Source organism: Lytechinus pictus, chromosome 3, assembly GCF_037042905.1.
Source record: "Lytechinus pictus isolate F3 Inbred chromosome 3, Lp3.0, whole genome shotgun sequence".
In the NCBI taxonomy this organism is placed as follows: Eukaryota; Metazoa; Echinodermata; class Echinoidea; order Temnopleuroida; family Toxopneustidae; genus Lytechinus; species Lytechinus pictus.
Window position 1 is genome coordinate 47,519,313 of NC_087247.1, and position 20,499 is coordinate 47,539,811.

General features: G+C 33.6%; 1 protein-coding gene across 1 annotated transcript in view; it reads left to right on the forward strand.

Annotated features, from left to right (window-relative positions):
* Positions 1-14,166, forward strand: part of LOC129255544 (ras-related protein Rab-27A-like) — a 78,120-nt gene extending 63,954 nt beyond the window's left edge. Inside the window, exons 3-4 of the mRNA XM_054893892.2 lie at positions 3,299-3,526; positions 10,645-14,166. Coding sequence (XP_054749867.1) covers positions 3,299-3,526; positions 10,645-10,849 — 433 coding nt within the window. The 3' untranslated portion in view covers positions 10,850-14,166. The remainder of the gene's footprint in view (positions 1-3,298; positions 3,527-10,644) is intronic.
* The last annotated feature ends 6,333 nt before the right edge of the window (positions 14,167-20,499 follow it).

A 20,499-nucleotide genomic window follows, 5' to 3' on the forward strand; every position in this document is an offset into this window, starting at 1 on the left:
TGTTCACTGTTCACTCCTAATTACAGATATTTGAAATTATATCTGATCATCTGTACATGGTTATGTAAATGTTGGATCTAGATTTACATCATAGCTTTAGATTTGAATCTAAAGCTAGCAGTCATGCAGCTATTCACAAACCACAGCCAAACACAATTTACATTAAATCCCTTAAATTGAGAGTGCAGAAGACACTACCATCCCCTTTCACAAATTAATTCAAATACAGGGCTGTGGTTTAAAGAAACATCGTCACAAAGAAATATTTTTTTAGTATGTACTGAAGGACTTACAATTTTTTTTGCAGAATGTCAGTCAGTAGATAATCAAAACCACACGACTCATTTGCAAAGAATATTCAAACTTGCTCTTTACTCTGATACCCCTTTCATAAACCCATCCTCCAATTAGCCGCCTAAGAGTAATGCGGAGAATTCAATAAAAATTGCGTTCACAAACTCCGAAAATAATCCGCACTTTTTTACAAGCGCGTCCTGAAAAAGGCGGATAATCGTCATGGCAACCGCACACACCCCCTCCGATGCGGTTGTGTTGAAAAAGGGTGACCTTGTGACCGCACCATGGCAATTATCCGCATTACTTTGGAAATGTGTTCATAAAGTCAAAATCTGGTCCCGATGCCGCTATTATGCGGATAATTGCAGCATCAAAATAATGCGGATAACTCTGGTCCTCCTCCGATTTTACGACCAAATTATGCTGCTATTAGCCGCATAATTGGGTTTATGAAAGGGGTATTACTGTCTCTTTTGCATTTTCCCCCAGTTTTCTAATATAAGAGACAAATGAATTTGTGATGTTTGAAGTGGATGAGAATGGGTGAAATTGATATCAAATGCACAAGACAATCACACTCCAGAGACATTATCAAATCATGTAGCATCTTTATTACTATATCATATGGGATAGTGTAGAATGTGAGAGATACATCTTCATCAACGATTCATTCTTGAATTTTAGTTTGTTTTATCATTCATAGCTATTTTGTGAGAAGGTGTCAGAAGTATAGTACTGTTCAGTTTTATTTAGTTTCTTTATTGCTGTTTCGAATTTGTTTTAAATTATAGTAGTTGAAGTATTGTAATGATAGAGGAAGACTAATTAAAAAAACAAGGCTACGAAAGCAGAAAGAAGTGGGAAATAAGTCTGTGTGAGATGGAAAGAAAAGAAACCATAGAGAGGGGGAGAGAAGGGAGAAAAGGAGAGAGGAGAGAGAAACCTGGATAAGAGTGGAATGGGAGAGATAGAAATATTTTTGCTTGTTAGTTTGTATCTTTCCCTCTCCGTATATGAAATATGAAGCATATTTGTGAAGACAAGGGCTTGTCTTCAGGGGCTTGATACTTTCTGTAGATGTTTATAAGTGGGTGTAGTTTTGATCATTCATAGCACATACTTGGATCATATATGTCTAATGCAGCAGGTCGCCTGGAGAGGGGGTATGGAACCATTATATCAGTTAGACCACTTTCGTGACTAGAGTGCAAAGTGCAATAAAATTGTAAACATTTCGGACTACCCAAATGAATAGTCTGTGTCAAAACCTTTGATCTGTTATTTAAATGTGGTGCTTTGCAGTTCAAAAAGGCATCAATGAGAGTTACATGCATGAGGCATCCTTGGAAAAGTTTTGACTGTAACAAAGGTAATAAGCGTGAGTAATTACTTTCATGTCCGAGCAAAATGATGTTTATTACATGTTTTATAAGGTGAAAATGTGATCTTTGTTAAATCATCCTCGTCTTTAAAACCATGACCAGTCATTAAACTTTACTCATGACCGATCATCACCGGTCATTAGTAAATCTATGCATTAGGCCAAATAAATGACGGTCACGTGTGTTCGCAAGAAATCATATCATTAGGATTCTTTTTGTTAGAATCCATTTTGTCATATTACAATTGAGAATATTACATGGGAATTCAAATTACAAGTCAGTGAGTGGAGTGTATGTTTTACAGATGAATCTATGATAATGGTACATATAGTAAACCAAATAGCTTAGAGCAATCTAGGACTGAATGGATGCAGTATGTTACCATCTACTTTTGATATATATTGGAATATGTGGAGGGGATGGATGGGGTAAGGGAGCTTTTTTTTTAAATGAAAGATAGGATGTATGTAATAATCTTATAGTGTCTGCTATATTGAATATTTATTTTGAGTATTGAATATTCTGATTTTTTCTGAAATTTTGGGCAGTGTTGATGTTTTTTCATTGTTCTACAGATATTACAATTCTTAATCAGTTCAGTTGTGCTTTAATTTCTCCGCTTTGGGAGTGGAAAATTAATTATTATATACTAATTATTCTTATTGTTTCTTTAATTGCATGAATGTGACTACAATTATAGTCACCAAAATATTTCAAAGGTTTTCCTATGACCAGGGAATTTCTGCCAGAGTAAGGGGTCTTGATCCATGATAAATATTTTGTTTGTTTGTCCTGTTTAAATCTGTAAAGAGATTATAATGTGACTTTAATGTTACTTCACGGCATCCCTCCCCTTTGCACTCAGTGTTGGGAATCAGTAGATGATTGCATTGTGACTACATATAAGGCCTAGTGTATCATAATTGCAAATAACTACGCTGTAAAGGTAATTGCATTGGAAATTGGATCTATTTTTAAATGTTGTTGTTTTGTAGCTCTTTCATCAATTTTGAATCTGTGTCAGGAAGGAAATACAAGTTTCTGAGTTGTTTGTCAGCAGTAAGAGAATTTCAAGGTACTTGGTAGGTTAACATCTAACACAGATAACAGGTTCTTATTGTTTAGAGAGTGAGAAGGTGAAAATCAATGAGAGAGAAAGAAAAAGAGAAGAGAGAGAAACATGTAGAGTTAAAAGGTGCCTGAGAAAGTGTGTGGGTGTGTGTGTTTAAAGTAATACTACTTTCATTGTGAGATCTGTCCCATTTAACCTTAGCGGGGAATTAGGCAGTGAAAGGTGTTGAAATGGTGGTGAAGTGCGCCATATGAATGTCATACATGTGCAAAACCTATTATATATATTTTATGATTAATCATTTGTTTCATTCACCCCAATGCACCCCAATATGACACATATCTCACAGCATCCATTAACTTTGTTATCTTTGCACTAAAACTGTTCCATAGGAGAACCAGGTGGAGTTCTCACAATGTCTCTCTGAAGAAAATAAGTCAAAAAGATCCATTCAGTAACAAAATATAAAGTCTATTTCAATATCTTAAAATGTAATCGTACTGACAAATTTCTAAGACATTGTTCTTTCTGTCATTTTCCCCTCCAGATTTCGAAGTTTAACAACAGCATTCTTCCGTGATGCCATGGGTTTCCTCCTCCTCTTTGATCTCACTAACGAGCAGTCCTTCATCAATATTCGCAACTGGATGACGCAGCTTCAGATGCATGCATACTGTGAGAACCCTGATGTAGTATTATGCGGTAACAAATCCGATCTCGATGACCAGAGGGCGGTATCAGACGAGAGGGCAAAGGAAATGGCAGAGAAATATGGGTAAGAGATCTAGTGGAGGAATCCATAATTTCTATATTTTTGTGGTCGTGTTGAATATTTTATGACAAAATATATTCTTAATCCATATCCATCCTTTCTAAGAATATGAATCATCCTTGAAAACCAACTTCATATTCATACAGGAAATCAAAATTTACTCTCAGTATGGCAGATTTAGAGTATGCTAAAGAACCTCTTAAATTTTGCTTCTAAAGCAACGGATATGCCAGCTTTTCCGTTTGCCAGATTTAAGGTAGAGCAGGGGGGGTATTATTTCTGTAAGAGCTCCAGAGCTCAGATTGCTATGCCTAATAAATTGGTATTTATACTATACCTGGTACCCCCTGTTTACCTGGATGGAGAGTGGCAAATTAGACATTGACATCTTGACAAAGTATGCAAGTATACATATACTAAGGTGGGAGTCAAATACATGAACCTTTGAAAACAAGGCAAGAGTCAGTGCTGAGAATTTTTAGGATAAAAAAGCCAAACTGTTTTCATGCCACCTTCTGAAAAGCTGTAGTTCACACACGAACAAAAAAGAACGATTCTCCCAAGAATAATACTAGTAGAATGGAATTGGTTATGAGGAGATGGCATAGCATTCCATTCAATGAAAGATGGGTCTTTATTTCCTCCAGGTTCCTTGATTCTCTGACAGTTGAATTCAGAGTAGAACAATAAATCTCCCCTGATGCTAAATCATGGGATATTACATTTGCATAAAGATAAGATCAATTTATAATCCTGACTTTGATCAAATTTTAATTAGACTCTCTATGGAGACTTGGTGGAGAAACAATTTCCCCTCTTGATCATGAGCAGCAGGCTTTGTGGCGGCCTTGTCAAAGATGATCCAGAATAATTTGATTAATTTTACTGAAATCTAAGAACATTTCTCTTCCCATTGCCATCATTTATGTTCCCATTATTTTTTTCTAAAAAAAAAAAAAAAATTTAATCACTTGTTTCACTTTCAGTAGAGCAAAATGCACTGAATTTATAGAATGACACACAATGATATTAAAGATTAGAAGGGAGAATAAAATGGATTGAAATAGGAAGAGAAAGAGAATAGAAATAGAAGATAGCAAAAAGTATTCAGAGGAAAGAAAGGAACTATATGCTCAAGGGTACAGAATTTTTGCTGGAAAGAAAATATTACCAGTACGCATAGCAGATCCCCCCATCATCATTTTGACAACATCATGCTGCTAAATTTAAACGAGCATTTATTGACCTCACGTCTGTTGTATTAACATGTTTTTGGTTGGCGCCTTTCTCTCCCTTTCCCGTTGATTTAGCAATTTGCAACTCCCATTGCTGAATTTAAAGGAATGCTTAAAGCATGTAAGATTCCTGTGTATATATACAATGATGTCGATGGAGGTTGCTAAGACTTTCTACATCCAATATGTGAATGATTTTTGTTATTTGTGGAATGATTTCAGAATAGCCTACATATTGACAATTACCATGTGAATTTGATATCATTATACATGTATTCAAATAATCAATAAATGAATGAAGTCAATTATTTCTTTGAACAGATATATCAATGAATATTGGGAAAACAATATTGAAAATCGCAAAATATAATTTCTTTTTGTTGGGAGCTAATATAATTATATTCAACTTTTAATTTATTTCAAATCCCATTTTCTTCTATAATATTTTCAAAATACATTTACAGTTAGTAAGAAAATAGGTCATTAACAAATTAGAAAACATATTCTTATTCAATATAAGCTGTAGCTAGGATATGAAATAAATTTAAAAACATATATTAACCTTATGTCTTTGAGGATGTTTTTGATGATGTTGAAGATTCCATTGGGGTGAATTGTTTTTCTTTCCAACTTAACAGCTTTCCACACAAGCTATTTGTTTACTGCAAAGTGCAAGTTAGGTTTCTTTTTAGATGACTATAATCACTTAACCTTTAAGATGAGAAACTTATTGAGTTTCTGTTAATTGACCTACAGGGTTATTTGTTGAAGAGAACTTCTTCATTACAGCCATGAACCGAGCTCTGATTGCCTACCTAATGTGATGTAATAAACTATATTGATTTTAGTGGGGGGAGCAAATAGACATTTGACTAACCCTTATCAGGGAGTCAGAGTTGGAAAAACCAGTTTGACATGCCTAGGAGGTCTAGAGGGAATAGTACATGTTGATAGAGAAAATGAAGAAAAGAAAAATTATGAAGGGATATGAAGTAATTATGAATATAACAGAAGGCTGAAAAAGAGGGGAGACAATGCAAATCTTAGGTAGATTTCAAAACAAATGGGTGCAAATACAAATTATCCTGAGAAAATAATTGCAGATTAACTGTAAAAAGTGCTGCAATTGGAGATTATATGCAGACTACATTTGCTGTTAAAGGTCAAGTCCACCCCAGAAAATTGTTGATTTAAATCGATATAGAAAAATCAAACAAACATAATGCTGCAAATTTCATTGAAATTGGATGTAAAATAAGAAAGTTATGACATTTTTAAGTTTCGCTTATTTTTCACAAAACAGTTAAATGCACAACTCAGCGATATGCAAATGAGAGAGTCGATGATGTCCATCACTCACTATTTCTTTTGTTTTTTATTGTTTGAATAATACAATATTTCAATTTTTACAGATTTGACAATAAGGACCAACATAACTTAACCATTAACTGTTAAAATAATGGTAATTCCACATGTTCAGGGAGAAATAAAAGTTTGTTTCACTTGACAAGGAGGAGAAAATTAGAATATTCATATTTCATATAATAAGATACAAAAGAAATAGTGGGTGACATCATCAGTCTCCTCATTTGCATACCGACCAGGACTCATGTGCATATAACTGTTTTGTGAAATTAAGCAAAACTTTAAAACGTCATAACTTTCTTATTTCACATCCGATTTTGATGAAATTTTCAGTGTTTTGTTTGTTGGATTTTTCTCCCTTTTTTCAAATCAACTTTTTGTTGGGGTGGACTTGTCCTTTAAGCACTACATTCAATGTCTACAGTAGTTGACATATACAGCAGGAAGGAAGTGCAGTTAAGTGGCAAGTTACTGTATTGTTTGCACTTTTACCGCTTTTGCATCTATTAGCCTAGAAGCTAGAAAAGTCATGTGATTGAATATCTGAATAATTCACTGATGACAGGGTATAAGCGTGTACAATTCTGAAACTAATAGAGTATCAGTTAGCAACTTAGCATTAAAGCCAAAACTAGGAGTAGGGGAGACCGGGGTTAGTTGGAACATGGGGTAAGTTGAAACATTGTAATTTTCTTTAACGTCTTTAAATAAATTTCTGCAATACTGCCCTCAAGTTATTGTCATTATCAACGGCCATCCACCATATTACAGACAACACATGTGCAACAAGCCTGGTGAAGTTAGAAACAAATTTTTGTTTTTTGACCTTCTGAGTAAATTTTTTCTCGTTCAGAAATGTTTTAATTTTAGAGAAGTTTACAGCTCAAGTTGGCCAGTTTAGGGGTATAATAGACACTTAAACCAAGCTACAAAATGAGGTTATTAATATGCCATGGTGAAGTCCCTTTTTTGTGCTGTAAGCTTATAAACGTCAAATGAGCCTCCGGGGTTAGTTGGAACAAAATTGAAGGGGCTAGTTGGAACATGTTCCAACTTACCCCAAACATAATTATGAATGAAAATATTGGATATGAGAAAAAAAAAACAAAGTATTTCACACTCTTCTGAACATGTATTGTATACCATGCTTGTTTTGTTTATCAGTTAGGTCTGAGTGTGCATTTAAGGCCTATTGTAGGCACCTAATGCAATGTTAACCCTTATCAAAAGGGGGGGGGTCAATTTGAGCCCCCCTCAAGAAATTTAGTCACTACGCCGTCGCACAAATTTTTTTTACTACACTGCTAGCTGACTTTTTACTTTCAAGTCTTGCGCATCATTTGAGACCAAATTTGTGATGCCTGTGTGCGCGGTTTCAAAATTACGCAACAAATTGAATGTGCATGTTCGGACCCAAAATTGTTCAAAAAGGTGATTCTATGTACAAGGTCAATGCAAATTGTGTTTTTCAACCAAAAGTCATAAATGTATGATTATTTTTTTACTTTTGCTGGTTCAAATAGATTCATTTTATGCTATTTATGATCGCAAAAGACTCCTGACAAAGTCCATCGGAAAAAACAAAGTTAAAAAAAACAAAAAATACATAAGAAATTATATTTTTTGCATTTTTTGGTGGATATTTGTTATAAATATGAAAATTGATACTCTCACCAAAAATTCTACTAGCTTAATAAATAGAGTTAAAGGCAAAAACATACAAAAAAAAAAAATTTCTGGAAAATTGTATATGCTTATTTGCATAATTAAGTATGAAAAAAAATAAAAACAATCAATTTTTGTCTTATAAATTTGATGCAGAAGTATATGAAATTGCTGATAGTACACTTAATTGCACGTAAACTCAAACGCACCCAAATATGCGGAATTCTACTACACAGTCTGCTTGCGTGAGTGGCTGTATAATAGAAAACATAAAGTTCAAACGAATCCACACTTTAATATTTTGAACTTGAATAAGATAAAGCAAATAGGCTAAAACCATGTAATATTACAGTTTTAAGTAGTTTTAGTATAATTCTTACATAAAGTTCAACGAATCCACACTTTAATATTTTGAACTTGAATAAGATAAAGCAAATAGGCTAAAACCATGTAATATTACAGTTTTAAGTACATGTAGTTTTAGTATAATTCTTAATTGACCATGCAGTGTTCCAACTTACCCCATACCATGTTCCAACTTACCCCGATATGGGGGTAAGTTGGAACGTTTGCGATAGTCTTGTTCAAGGTGGATTTTTTTCAGTAACCATAATAGAGTTAAAAATTTTATGGGGTACATTTGAAGCCCTGAGATATATGCTTCAAGCTGATATATTGATTGTTTCTCGAATAAAATCTATTTGGATTTTACAGCCATTTTTGTCAAAAATGTTCCAACTAACCCCGGTCTCCCCTACTCACATTTTATTGATTGGTCTTTCAGACTCTTAAAACGCTGTTTAAAATTTTTATGCAATGTTGTTTAAGGCCTGTCACATCGTTCCGTGCAAGCCTTGTGTGACTTGCGGGTGACAATTTTTGCTACCCACAAGTTGCCCGCATTGACAGTATCTCGCACGCATCTCACATGCTGTTGCCCGCAGAAGCGCATGCAAGTCTGATTTGCACGCAGAAAGTTTTGAACATGCTCAAAGCTTTGCTGCGGGTGAGTTGCAGGTGATTGCCTGCAACTCACCCGCAATTCTTGCACGGAACGATGTGACAGAGCCTGTACTATTTTTACCTTGTTTAGTTGTAGTTGTTTAAGCAGTTTTAACAAGTGTTTAAAATTTTAAGCACCAAAGTTTAATTTTGTAATATTTAATTCTCAATAAATTAATTATGGTTATTTAAATTGTTTAACAACTATTGTAAGGTTCATAATAGTAAACAGCATTGTTTAAAATTTTAAACGCATTTATACTGTGTTTGTGCTTGAATAAAATCTTTGGATATGTAAGAAGATGCAGCTTTTTTCAGATGGTATGCTGGCAAGCTGCATGGTGTCTGTTGTACTAAGTGTGACTTAAGTTGTACTTAAATCCCTAATTTTGGGTGAACTGAAGTTTGGTGTACCATTATGGTTTTGTTGTTAGACCAGATGATTCTTATTATATTCTCTAGCTCCAATATCTAATGTGAGTTTATGAAAACGATCTTATTTGACTAACACTCGGTGAGATATGTCTCGGGACCAGCTTTATTTTAAGTTTTTGTTCTGTGCTGATGGAAAAAAAAATCAGCCTAACACCAATATTAAAAGGTAATTACACCAAGCTTTGAAATCACCCTCTGGTCAGATTACATACCCAGGAGGTGTAGTAATATGTAGCCCATTATCTTTTAAACAAACATTAAATGCTTTATAAAGATAGATTTATTAAGCCACACTAAAAGTTGTAAAACAACTTATGATTGTAGTTATAAAAATGCTTAAATTTTTAAATTCTATGGAAATGGGGACAGGAAAGAATGTTAGAATACAAGTTTGGAGTATGTGGTAACTTGCCATTACGGTCACTTCCATTGTAAACCTTGATTTTGATTGATTAGCCCTGTTGCCATGGTCATATGTTTGAGTCCAGAATAGTTTTGACATGGTGTGCAACATAACACAGTATAATTAATATCGATATAATTTGTTTGCAAGTATGTGACCACAATATATGCATTGCAATGATCGACCTCTTGGTCGCAATATGAATAATGCCACAGTCAACACCCTGACTCCACCTGGTCTATTTTCCTTTCTTTTATTAGACTGGTAGTGCAGGAATAAGTTCATGGAAAAGAAGAGCAACTAAAATGATGTTGAAAAAAAATGAAGTTGAAGAAAAGGAAAAACCTTGAATAATTGATTATTAATTCTTCCATTTTCTCTACCCCTGAAGTCTTCCAAAACACAATGCTTGGTTTCATTGTACCAAATGCCAAGGTCGGTGTAACTCTTATCCCCTAGAGATTGTGATTTGCCTAGCCCCACTGATCACATTATCATCTAATAATATTCTCTAATTCATACAAAGCTTGTTTTAATGAGGCATGAATAAAGAAGCTCTAGAAAACAAATAGCCTTGGCTCCCTGAACTCTGTTGTTTCAACTGTAATGCTACATCCGTGCTCTTTATACTCTGAAACCTTGGGCTCCATCCTATAAAGACTTGATTTTTATGAATATAAAAGTCAAATTGAGATAAAACTTAATAAATAGAATGATTCAGTCATGACTCTTTGGAAGACAAAATGTGCCTGAAATGGGATATAAGAAAATGCATTTGATAACGGTCCAATGACAGTTTTCTTTTTCATAAATATAAGAATGTACTAACTCAAGATTTGCATCCTTAGTTGGTTTCGCACACCACCGAGATCCCTATTAATACTATTTTACATAGGTATTTAGCTCCAAACTTTACATTTTATTCATTTTTTTAATAAAGAATTGTATTTGATTATTTCTTGTTAATCAGATGATATTCATTTTGCATCTCTATTTGTCTTTCAATTCTTTCTTAGATTACCCTACTTTGAAACAAGTGCTAAAAGTGGAAACAACATTACCAAGGCGATTGAATGCCTGCTGGATAACGTGATGCTAAGAATGGAGCGAAGCGTCGACAAGAGCCAGTTTCCAGGTGCGGTCATGACTCATGGCAACGGGCAGGGCATCCCAATGGAGTTAGACGAGGCAGGCGAGCACAGGAATGGGTGTGCATGCTAGTCTTTACTTCAGTTTTAAACTATGAGGAATAATGTAGGTAATGCTTGATATAGTCAAGCAGATGGAGCAAGCAGAATTTCATCTGCTGTAGGACCAGAAAGACAGTAATGCTTTTACTTTGTGAGTCCACATAACTTGGGGTTGCAATAAAGTTTTTCTTTATCTACTTGAGCATGGTTGATGTCCATCTCGCACCAAGCAGATGGTACCATCAGGTTAGAGACAGAGATATGTTAATGCATATAGTAACTTGTGTGTCTTGACATTTTTCTAGCTCTAAAGTGAGCCACAGAAGGGTTTATCTCCTAGTTTGATGCATACAAAATGTCATTCTACACCTGAATAGAAGATATGATAGAATAAAGTGAAATGCTGTGAGATTGTCATGAAAACTCCAAGGTCACTCTCATTGATTCTTACAAATAAGACTTCATCAGCTAAAAAGTACATAAATGTTATATTGTTCAAAGAGTGAGTACAATTCTGGCTCATGTTATAGGCCTAGATGCTATGTTGGTAGATATTCAAATAGACTTCTCACAAGGTCAGAGTACAATGCTCATCAAGAAATTTGTCAGATCTCGCTGAAAACTAAAAAAATTCACGTGCATCTGCAAGACAAATTGCAAGCCAGCTCTTTCTCCATTCTACACAAGTGTGAACAATTTTTGTCATTGATAAGAATATATGTTATTATTTTGTTTTTCTCCCATTCGATCACCTTGATGACAAAATTTAATCAGAAATTAATTTCTCAGAGATATTGGTTCATTTTAAAACCAACCTCTAATGCAGCAGGGTCTAAATGTAAAAGCATTAGCGCAACATCATAAGATATTGACTAAAACTATTCAAGGATTGCTTTTTAGCAGAGAAACAATTTGGGTGAAAATGTTTATTTTCATTAGAAATTAGAGTGATCTCAGAGTATTTTATTATTCACATTGGTTATTAAAAATGGATGAAAATACCCCCCTTTTTCTCCACATGTTTTTTTTATATACCCTGAAGTCATTTTTTTTTCTTAGTTTACTCCTTTAAAAATGTTCTGCTCATCATTACAGAGTGTATTGTTTAAATAACCCCATTAAGCTTCAAATGCATCATTATATGTTTCAGTCTAAAATATACACCAGAACAGCTCAGTAAATGGCAATCTGATATTTTGGGTTGATATGTACATCCAATCACCATATTGCGTTGACAAATAACAATTTATGAAATCAGGCCTGAAGAGATAAAGAATTCATTTAGCTAAAATTAAAAGTATGGCTTAATACATGATTATGGTCATGCAGGTATATACTAGATATAATATTTTCATTATCTAACATCACGTAGTGTTGACACAAGTAGAGTGTGCTTGACAAGTAGAGGTTGAATGAACTTTATGTTCAGGAAGTGAAACAAATATCATTTAGCATGTAGGATAGGTAAACCAAGAATGTGAGTATTGCTACAATTCTGGACTCTGTTACATATATGATATTTGATCAATTGTAACTATATTTCAAATCATGGTAAAAAGCTACAATTAATTGTCATTGATCATATCTCTATGTTACAGGTTTGTGGTGATGTTTTGATCATTAATTGTTCAAAATTATCCTATTTATTGCCAAATATCATACATTGTATAAAGTCAGTATAACTCAGTGGAAGGAAAATAATATTTTTTCAAACTAGGTGATTTGACACATTCAAATTGAGAAAGATATCTGTGTGACATTTTACATGAATGGAATATTCTATAATTGTATGTTGATTGACTTTGGATATTGATAAATGTATATTTGACACACAATTGCAAAAAAAAAACTGCTTCTTTCTCAAGCAAGCCTCACCCCCAAACAAGTGCTATCAATATATTAATGTACCAGTAATGTTTTGATTGTTACAGTATTTTGTTATTCTTAAGTAGCTGAACAGTTTTCATGGCTGTTTTCTTTTAGCGGCTTTTGTTGGCCCTGTAAAACAAAGTTTAGCAATCTATCGCAGAACCATTATTTTCATGATTAATTACATTGACCACAATGTACAATCAATCATGAAATCAATTTTAGAATCAATCACTAAGCCTTTTGTTACAAGACCTGTGTCCATACAGGTTGTGTGTTCGGTCAATTGATTTTAAATAGCCAGTTAGAAAATTTGATGATGATGATGATTACTAAAATGGGTTATTTTTCACCATAAAACTAACAGGAAAAGAACACTGTAAGCATAAGAATAATAAAATACTTCAGCTTCCTATAATTTTAGTATTTACTATGGCATTGGCTAAACTGGACTTCAGACTATGGGCCTACAAAACTTTTCTTCAAATTCTTTTGTTTTGTTTTTAAATTGAAGTTTGGGTTTGAATCACTATGATACATGCCATTATGTGTTTAAAAATGGAAAGGATTTCAGTCTACAAATATCGGCTAGTTAGCATCTATGTGTATAATATAAAGGCGTAGGAGATATGAGAAATGATAATAGACAGTTGATTAAGTATGTTAGAAAAGTGATACACTATTGACTTTATGGATTTTAAATAGGGATAAATCCAAAATTAAGATTACAAATCAATTAAGCAATCTGGATTTGTGCCTAATTACAATCTTGATAGATTACTAATTAAGAGTGTATCAAGTGAAAGCAGAATGTGTATGATAGCAAAGAGTGGCTTCCGTGCAGATTAAGAGATGAAAATGGGAATTATTTTGGAGAAATGCCTTGAATTGGAACTATATATGTTGCAGTCAATAGTTAAATTATAATATATCTTGTACATACAATATGATGTAAATAGTAAAATACATATCTCAGACTATTAATTATAAAATAAGTCTTGCTCATGTACATGCATTGCTTCTGTGGTGTATATGCTATTTCTGAATAAAAACTTGAATGTATATTATGATTCATACTGATGGCTTCGAAGGTGATATAAGTTGAGCTGGGAAAGTTATAATATTGATATATTTACTCATGTGAACAACTCATCTTGTTTGTCATATTGTGAGTAAATAGTTTTTTTGTTAATTGGTTTTTTAATAGTTTAATGTTCCAGAGCTGTTTAATGAGATAGATGTGCAAGCATACACCATTATGATTGGATTTAAACATAATCCCTAACAAATAATATATATGTTGGAATATGCCAAATTCCTTGATCAAGTCAACTCCTGAAATTTTGATGAAGTAACTTAAAGTTTGAGATTATTTCCATAATATGAAAGGTAAGCAAATTCTTTAAAAGTGTCTTGTCCATGTGTTTTGTTTTAGTGATACATGTATATATAGGCCTGCAAGTTACATTCAATGCACATGCAAGCCTGCCTTAAATTTATAAAAGTTATATTTTGTTTCATTCTTTTTTTTATCGATAGAAAACATATTTGGACATTTTCAGTAGATTTGAAAATCAGTGTAAGGTCCAAAGTTGTTTGATGTAGCCTAATCTGTTTATTTTATCCTGTCTTTTACAATATTGAAACATCCCAATTATATCATATTAACATTAAATGATATGACTTAACATAATTTTTAATAAAGTAACAACACTTTGCAAAGGGATGTGGAGCTGTGCAGATAAACTTTTACAAAACATTGCATCAAGCAAAGTAAAATATTCATAAATAGGTATATGATGTACATTACATACTTTTTGCATCAAAGATGATTTTATCTATTTTCTTACAGTAATACTCATGTAACAGTAATTCATAGACAAGTTCAAACGAACTTTTTTTTCTTTTTAAGTAATAGCTTGTTGTGTGCTCTTGTCTCTTTTCTGTGAAACAATTATATTTTATCAGCAACTCATTTTTTTTTTTACTTCGGCTTGTTTTAGAATGTACAATTTACAAGATATATCAAGTTTATGCAAAGTTATTCACACATTTTATTAGCTCGTACATAAATGTATGATGTGTTTTTTTTTGCCATGCCAATAAAAAAAATATCATTTACAATGTTTATACATGTAGGTATACTAGTCTTGTCAAATATTAGATTTCATTTCTTGGGAGAAAGCTATTTTCATACTGTCTTGTAAAACGGATTGTGTGTTATTTGGTTTGGAACTGTCTGTCTTTATTACAATCAAAATATATTGCTTTCCAATTATTTTGATGTTCTGCTTTATCTCATGCAATTAGATATTCCCAATAACATGCATTGCAATATATGTTTTTCTTTTGTTATTTCCTCCAAACTGCATAATCTATCGAACTGATATCAAGGATTTGAAAAAGAAATCCACCTCTCCTTCCCCATAAAAAAGAAAATGATAATGAACTTTTTTTTTTTGAAGATGGAAATCCATATTGATCTCCCTTTTATATTCGTAATTGACATTTGTAATGTTATGTCCATTGTTCTTATTTATTTGTTCATTGTCCTTTAGGTTAAGGGCAAGGAGTGGGTTTAGTCTGTTTTACAGTCAACTCTTTGAGAATCAGAATGATAGGAATTTCTGACTTTCTTTCTTTATTATGTATGTGTACTTCTTGCAGTATGTTAAGGACACAGTTCCTAGAAGCTATAATAGGATGGCAGTCTTGACATAATACAATGAAAAATATGCTTTTTAAAAAGTGAATGCTATACCGTGACATATTAATGATGTAATAATGATCAGGATGAGAAGGGCATGAAACATTCATAATTTGACGCAGAGTTGAAGCCTTAATCCTCTCAGCAGACATATAACCATTGATTCTAAAAATCAGAATAACATGCACACTTAATTTGTACAATCACCATATGTATTGAGTGGGAGGAGCTGACCACCCTCAGCCCCTCCCCTGACCCAGACATCCTTGTTGTATTGACTATCTCATATTGATAACTGCTCTCAATCATACTAAACTGGGCTCCAAAAGAAACTGATCAAACTTTACCAGGGCACTGCATAAATTCCACTCAGTCAAAATGAACAATATTTTTACACAGGCGATAGCTTCAATAATCTTTGTACAATTGGTTCAATCACAGAGAGGCTAAAGCCCCTCATATCAATTGGTTTCAGAATCCAAAGCCAGTCAAATATATTGCTCTACACACACACGCGTGACCAAGTACTTTCCAAACACCCCCTAAACAAGTTTTTCTCTGTGTGCAAAATAACCCCCTTCACAAGTTTTTCGCGTGCTTTATTTACACATTTTGGCCCCTAAACAAGTTGTCGCCAAAATATGACCTTTGGGGAAAAAGCTTTGGAAAAAAACATACCCTAAACACGTTTGGCTAGTCTTAAACAAAAAAGCATTTGGGAAAAAAAACATACCCTAAACACGTTTGGCTAGTCTTTAAAAAAAAAGCTTTTGGGGGAAAACACATACCCTAAATACGTTTGACCCCGCGATTGACCACTGACCAGTCTTTCAAAACCACCCTTTTTCTTGAAAAATTGTGTTTTTATACCCTTAACGAGTCCATGCGCGGACTGCGTCCAAAACTGAAAAAAACACCCCTTTAAACCCATTTTTTTTGGTCACGCGTGTGTACAGACTGGCCCCCCCCCCCCTTGGGTCAAACCCACAAAATTTCAAAAGAAGGATTAGTGAAAATGAGATTGGATTAAACAAACTTCACAGTTTATTACAAACGTCCTTCACGGGTATGTTTAATGACTGGCTCAATCACAAAGAATCTACAGGAAATTAATATAAAAATTTTAAATGACTGGACCAATTACACAATTACACACAAACCTCCCTGGGGATGTCCTGGTAAGCGGGGGATTATCCGAACATGGTGCGTGTTTGTGTGTATCTCACTCAGCCACACACAGATAACACCGTGTTAAGATTATCCTCTGCCATAGAGATATATTAGTATACATCTCTATGTCCTCTGCCTACCAGGATATTCCCCTGGGGATCTGTGGCGGTGTGATTGTTCTAGTCATTAAAAAAAAAATGTTAACTTCATGTTGCTTCTTTGTGATCAAGTCAATCATTGTGAAGGGCATTTGTGAAAAACTGGGAAGTTTGTTTAATCCCTTTTAATTTTTCTTTCTTTTGGTGTAATGTGACTTTAGATTTTGAAACCAAATGATGTGAGCAGCTATAGCCTCTCTGTGATTAAACCAATCTCTTGATATGGAGTGTGCTTAGTAAAGATTATTGAAGCTAGCCTGTGTAAAAATGTTGTTCATTTTGACTGAGTGGAATTTGTGCAGTGCCTTTGTAAAGTTTGATCAGTTTCTTTTGGGACCCAGTTTACATCAGATATTCATCCAATTGGTTAGTAGGCTGTTTTCCTGCAGACAATTATAACCTTTTTCATCAAAATTGCCAAAATGATCAGGACTGGAAATCATACGGTTTTGCGTGAGTGAAAATTGCTATCTGTCTGAGATAACCCCCCCCCTCCCCCCATAGGAGAATGGAACTTCCTTCAACCATCATCAAACAAATTTTGACTTAATAGAATTGAACTTAATTGCATTGAAGTGGTAGTTGCCAATAAGAACTTCAATCTATAAAGGCCATACTTTCAATTTTAGTTGGTGGAAATTATATGGCTTGAGAATGTTGTTTTAGCCTACATGTTCCAGATTTTTTTAAAGTCATGTATTACTTACAAATGAAATAGCTTTATGACACACCCCCTATGTATTCCTTTTACAAAGTCAGTGAAATAACATACTTCATTGGTTTCAATTAGCCATTGGACATATTTTGAGAATACATGTAGTAGGATAACATAGGTTGTCTGGTTTTAACTGGAAATACGGTGCAATATACTTTTTGTCTACCCTTTCCTGGGGCACCCAGTAGACCACGCTACAGTGCAATTATCTTCTAATTGTTAGGTAGATGTCTATAGCAATCTTGGCACTGGAAATGAAGCCCACCCAGAGGAAATTGGAAGTCATCCAAATAATGGCTTTCTTCTGATCTCATGAAACAGTAATTTAAATGTGGGTCATTCAGTTCCTATAATTATTTAGCCAAGGGATGGACAAGTTATTGTTTATATATTTATGTCATAGAAATAAAAACACAAGGTTATTTCTTGAAGTATTGTTATCATCTTTTACATATCCCAGGTATGTTGCAGCATGGACCTAGTTTTAACTTTGGACAGAGCTTGATTAATTCTGTCCATCTTATAATAATCATGTATTTAAAGGTTTTGCTCTCTTACACATTCCCTTTTCAAATATTTCTGTATGTTTGTCCCTGAATGAATATTGATTGTATGATGCCATTTGTGTTTTGTTTGTTCTAATGCTTGTTCAAATCATTGTATCTTTTTAATTTTTTTTTTGGTTGTATTTTTTACTAAACCAATCTGCTATTTTATCCCCTGTTCTCTTTCTACTTATTTCCTTTCAGCACTGTTTGTACATGTACAAATGTCATTTTTGACCTTCTTTGCATTTAAGCTCCACCTAAAATAATGCGGGGCTCGGTAGCAATAAAATATCCACTGTTTTACTCACACGCATCATCTCTTTACCTCTCTTGTAATAAGGGACCACTAAGATCCCATAAATTGGTTCATACTTCACCACTTTCCTTTTCCTACCTTCCTTCCTTCATTCCACCAATCATCTATCTTTCTTCATCATTACCTCTTTATCTTTCTCTTGAGGGGCCAGATAGCGTAAATTGGTTCATTCTTGCATCGCCGCAACAGGCATTATTTGATTATGAACGCACCCTCAGTGGCAGGGATATACTCTTCTGAGGGCATATGAGATTGACTGCATAAAAAGAATGTGCCCACATGGGCAGTGAGGCCTCAAATAGAAGTGACATATGTTAAAACAACATGGTTAAATCATTGATATATAGAATGAAAAAAAAAAAAAAATTCCTCATCAATGTTATAATTAATGGATTTCAGCTGGTCTTTCATTGAAATTCTCATTTAAAATATTACATTGTCTATTTATGGTGCATTACAAACATAACCCTTTTCCTTGTGATATATATTTGTTATTTCATATTCACCTACATATATGAATGGAACTATCAAAGTTTTAAGAACATTAGGAACTAAAAATAACCCTAAAGATTACAGAGGCATGATTGCTTTATTCTGCATGGTAGATTGTAATGTGTTTATTTGTCAGATTGTAAAAAGATGTATATTTTGCAGAATTTATTATTCAAATTTGATAGAATATAAATATGTATGGACATTGCTATGATGTATACAATTGTCTGAGCAAAGGAGTTATAACACTTCCTCATTGTGATTACTCGTGCATTACTATATATTTTCATTACTATGTTCACTTGTCCCAACTCACTTTTAAATCTCTAATATTAATGGGGAATTTTTCTTCACTGAGATATTTATTTTCTTAAGCTAAATGTGGTAATTGCCAATAATTCTGTTAGTGTAGACAGAAAGATTTCTGACTTATCATCTCATAAAGTAAAATGTATCCTTATTAGTATGTCAATTTTGCCAACATACTTGTATATGTCCTGTTATTTGTATTCAAATACATGTGTAAAAAAGTGGCTTTTTATACTTTGTTTTCCATTCTTATAAATTATTTTACAGACTTTTATTTTGTAAAAAATTACTTTATGACTGGTTGCATACTTGTATGTTTGAGGAACAAGCTCTACATGCAGCCTGTGACTAAGGTGTATGTATTTTTCCCGGGGTATTTTTTCAAAGCATTAATTTGATAAGTGCAAATGATGGTTATTGTGACATTCCTTTTTTCTTTTATGTATTTTGCTATGAATTTACATAGTTATATTGCATCATTGAATGTCAATAGTATTTATTTGAGTAAGAATATGGGAAGTTGTTCATAATGCACCAGACAGCATGCCAGAAGTACGAGAATGTGGTTATGCAGTATGTCTAAGATTGATGCTTATAATTGTTATTTAGTAAAATGAATCTAAAGAGGAGTATTATTTTGAATCTTACATTGCACATGGGCTTATATAAAAGGGAGTAACTAATGAAAATTAAGTGTGTGTTGTGTCCTTTAACTTCATTGTCTCTTGTTGGTGATATTCAGAGATGCAAAGTTCGAATCCCCTGATTCATGAGATTGTAAGAAGGAAACTGTGATTTAGTGTTAAGATTGACAGGCAATGTATATAATTTACCTTTGAGAGAAAGAGAATTTGGGGATGAGTGAGGACTAAGGGCCTCGAAGGCTGGTATCTCGCACCTGTCTCTTAGTTTTAGCTGTTCCATGGTATATCATATTGTCATTGATTTTTACGAACTGGCTCAAACCTTGTCTGGTCTCCAAAACTTTTTGAGAAATCATGTTCAAAGTTCAAGGGTTTTTCAGACATTTATAACTTCACGCTTTGAAAGAAACCAGATCAATTATTTATACCAATTTAAAGCATACATTCTATTCTTTTATAATATATGAAATTTTGTTCGCATTTCGCATTTAGTTTTTCAATACTGTATATGAAATGAAGTGCAGGTATGCATTTCAGAAACAGTTTATCTTTACCAAAAATGGGGTTAAGGTCACTTAATAAAATCATGTTTATTATGCACATTGTTTTTTTAGCGACACAAACCATGGTTTGAACTGGTTTGTAAAATCATTCAATGCCATGCGCATGTTTTTTTGTTGGCTCTAACCACATATGCGCAACAACTAGGTCAGGCTTTTTAACTCTGCGTGTCATTCCGGAGACTTAATAGGA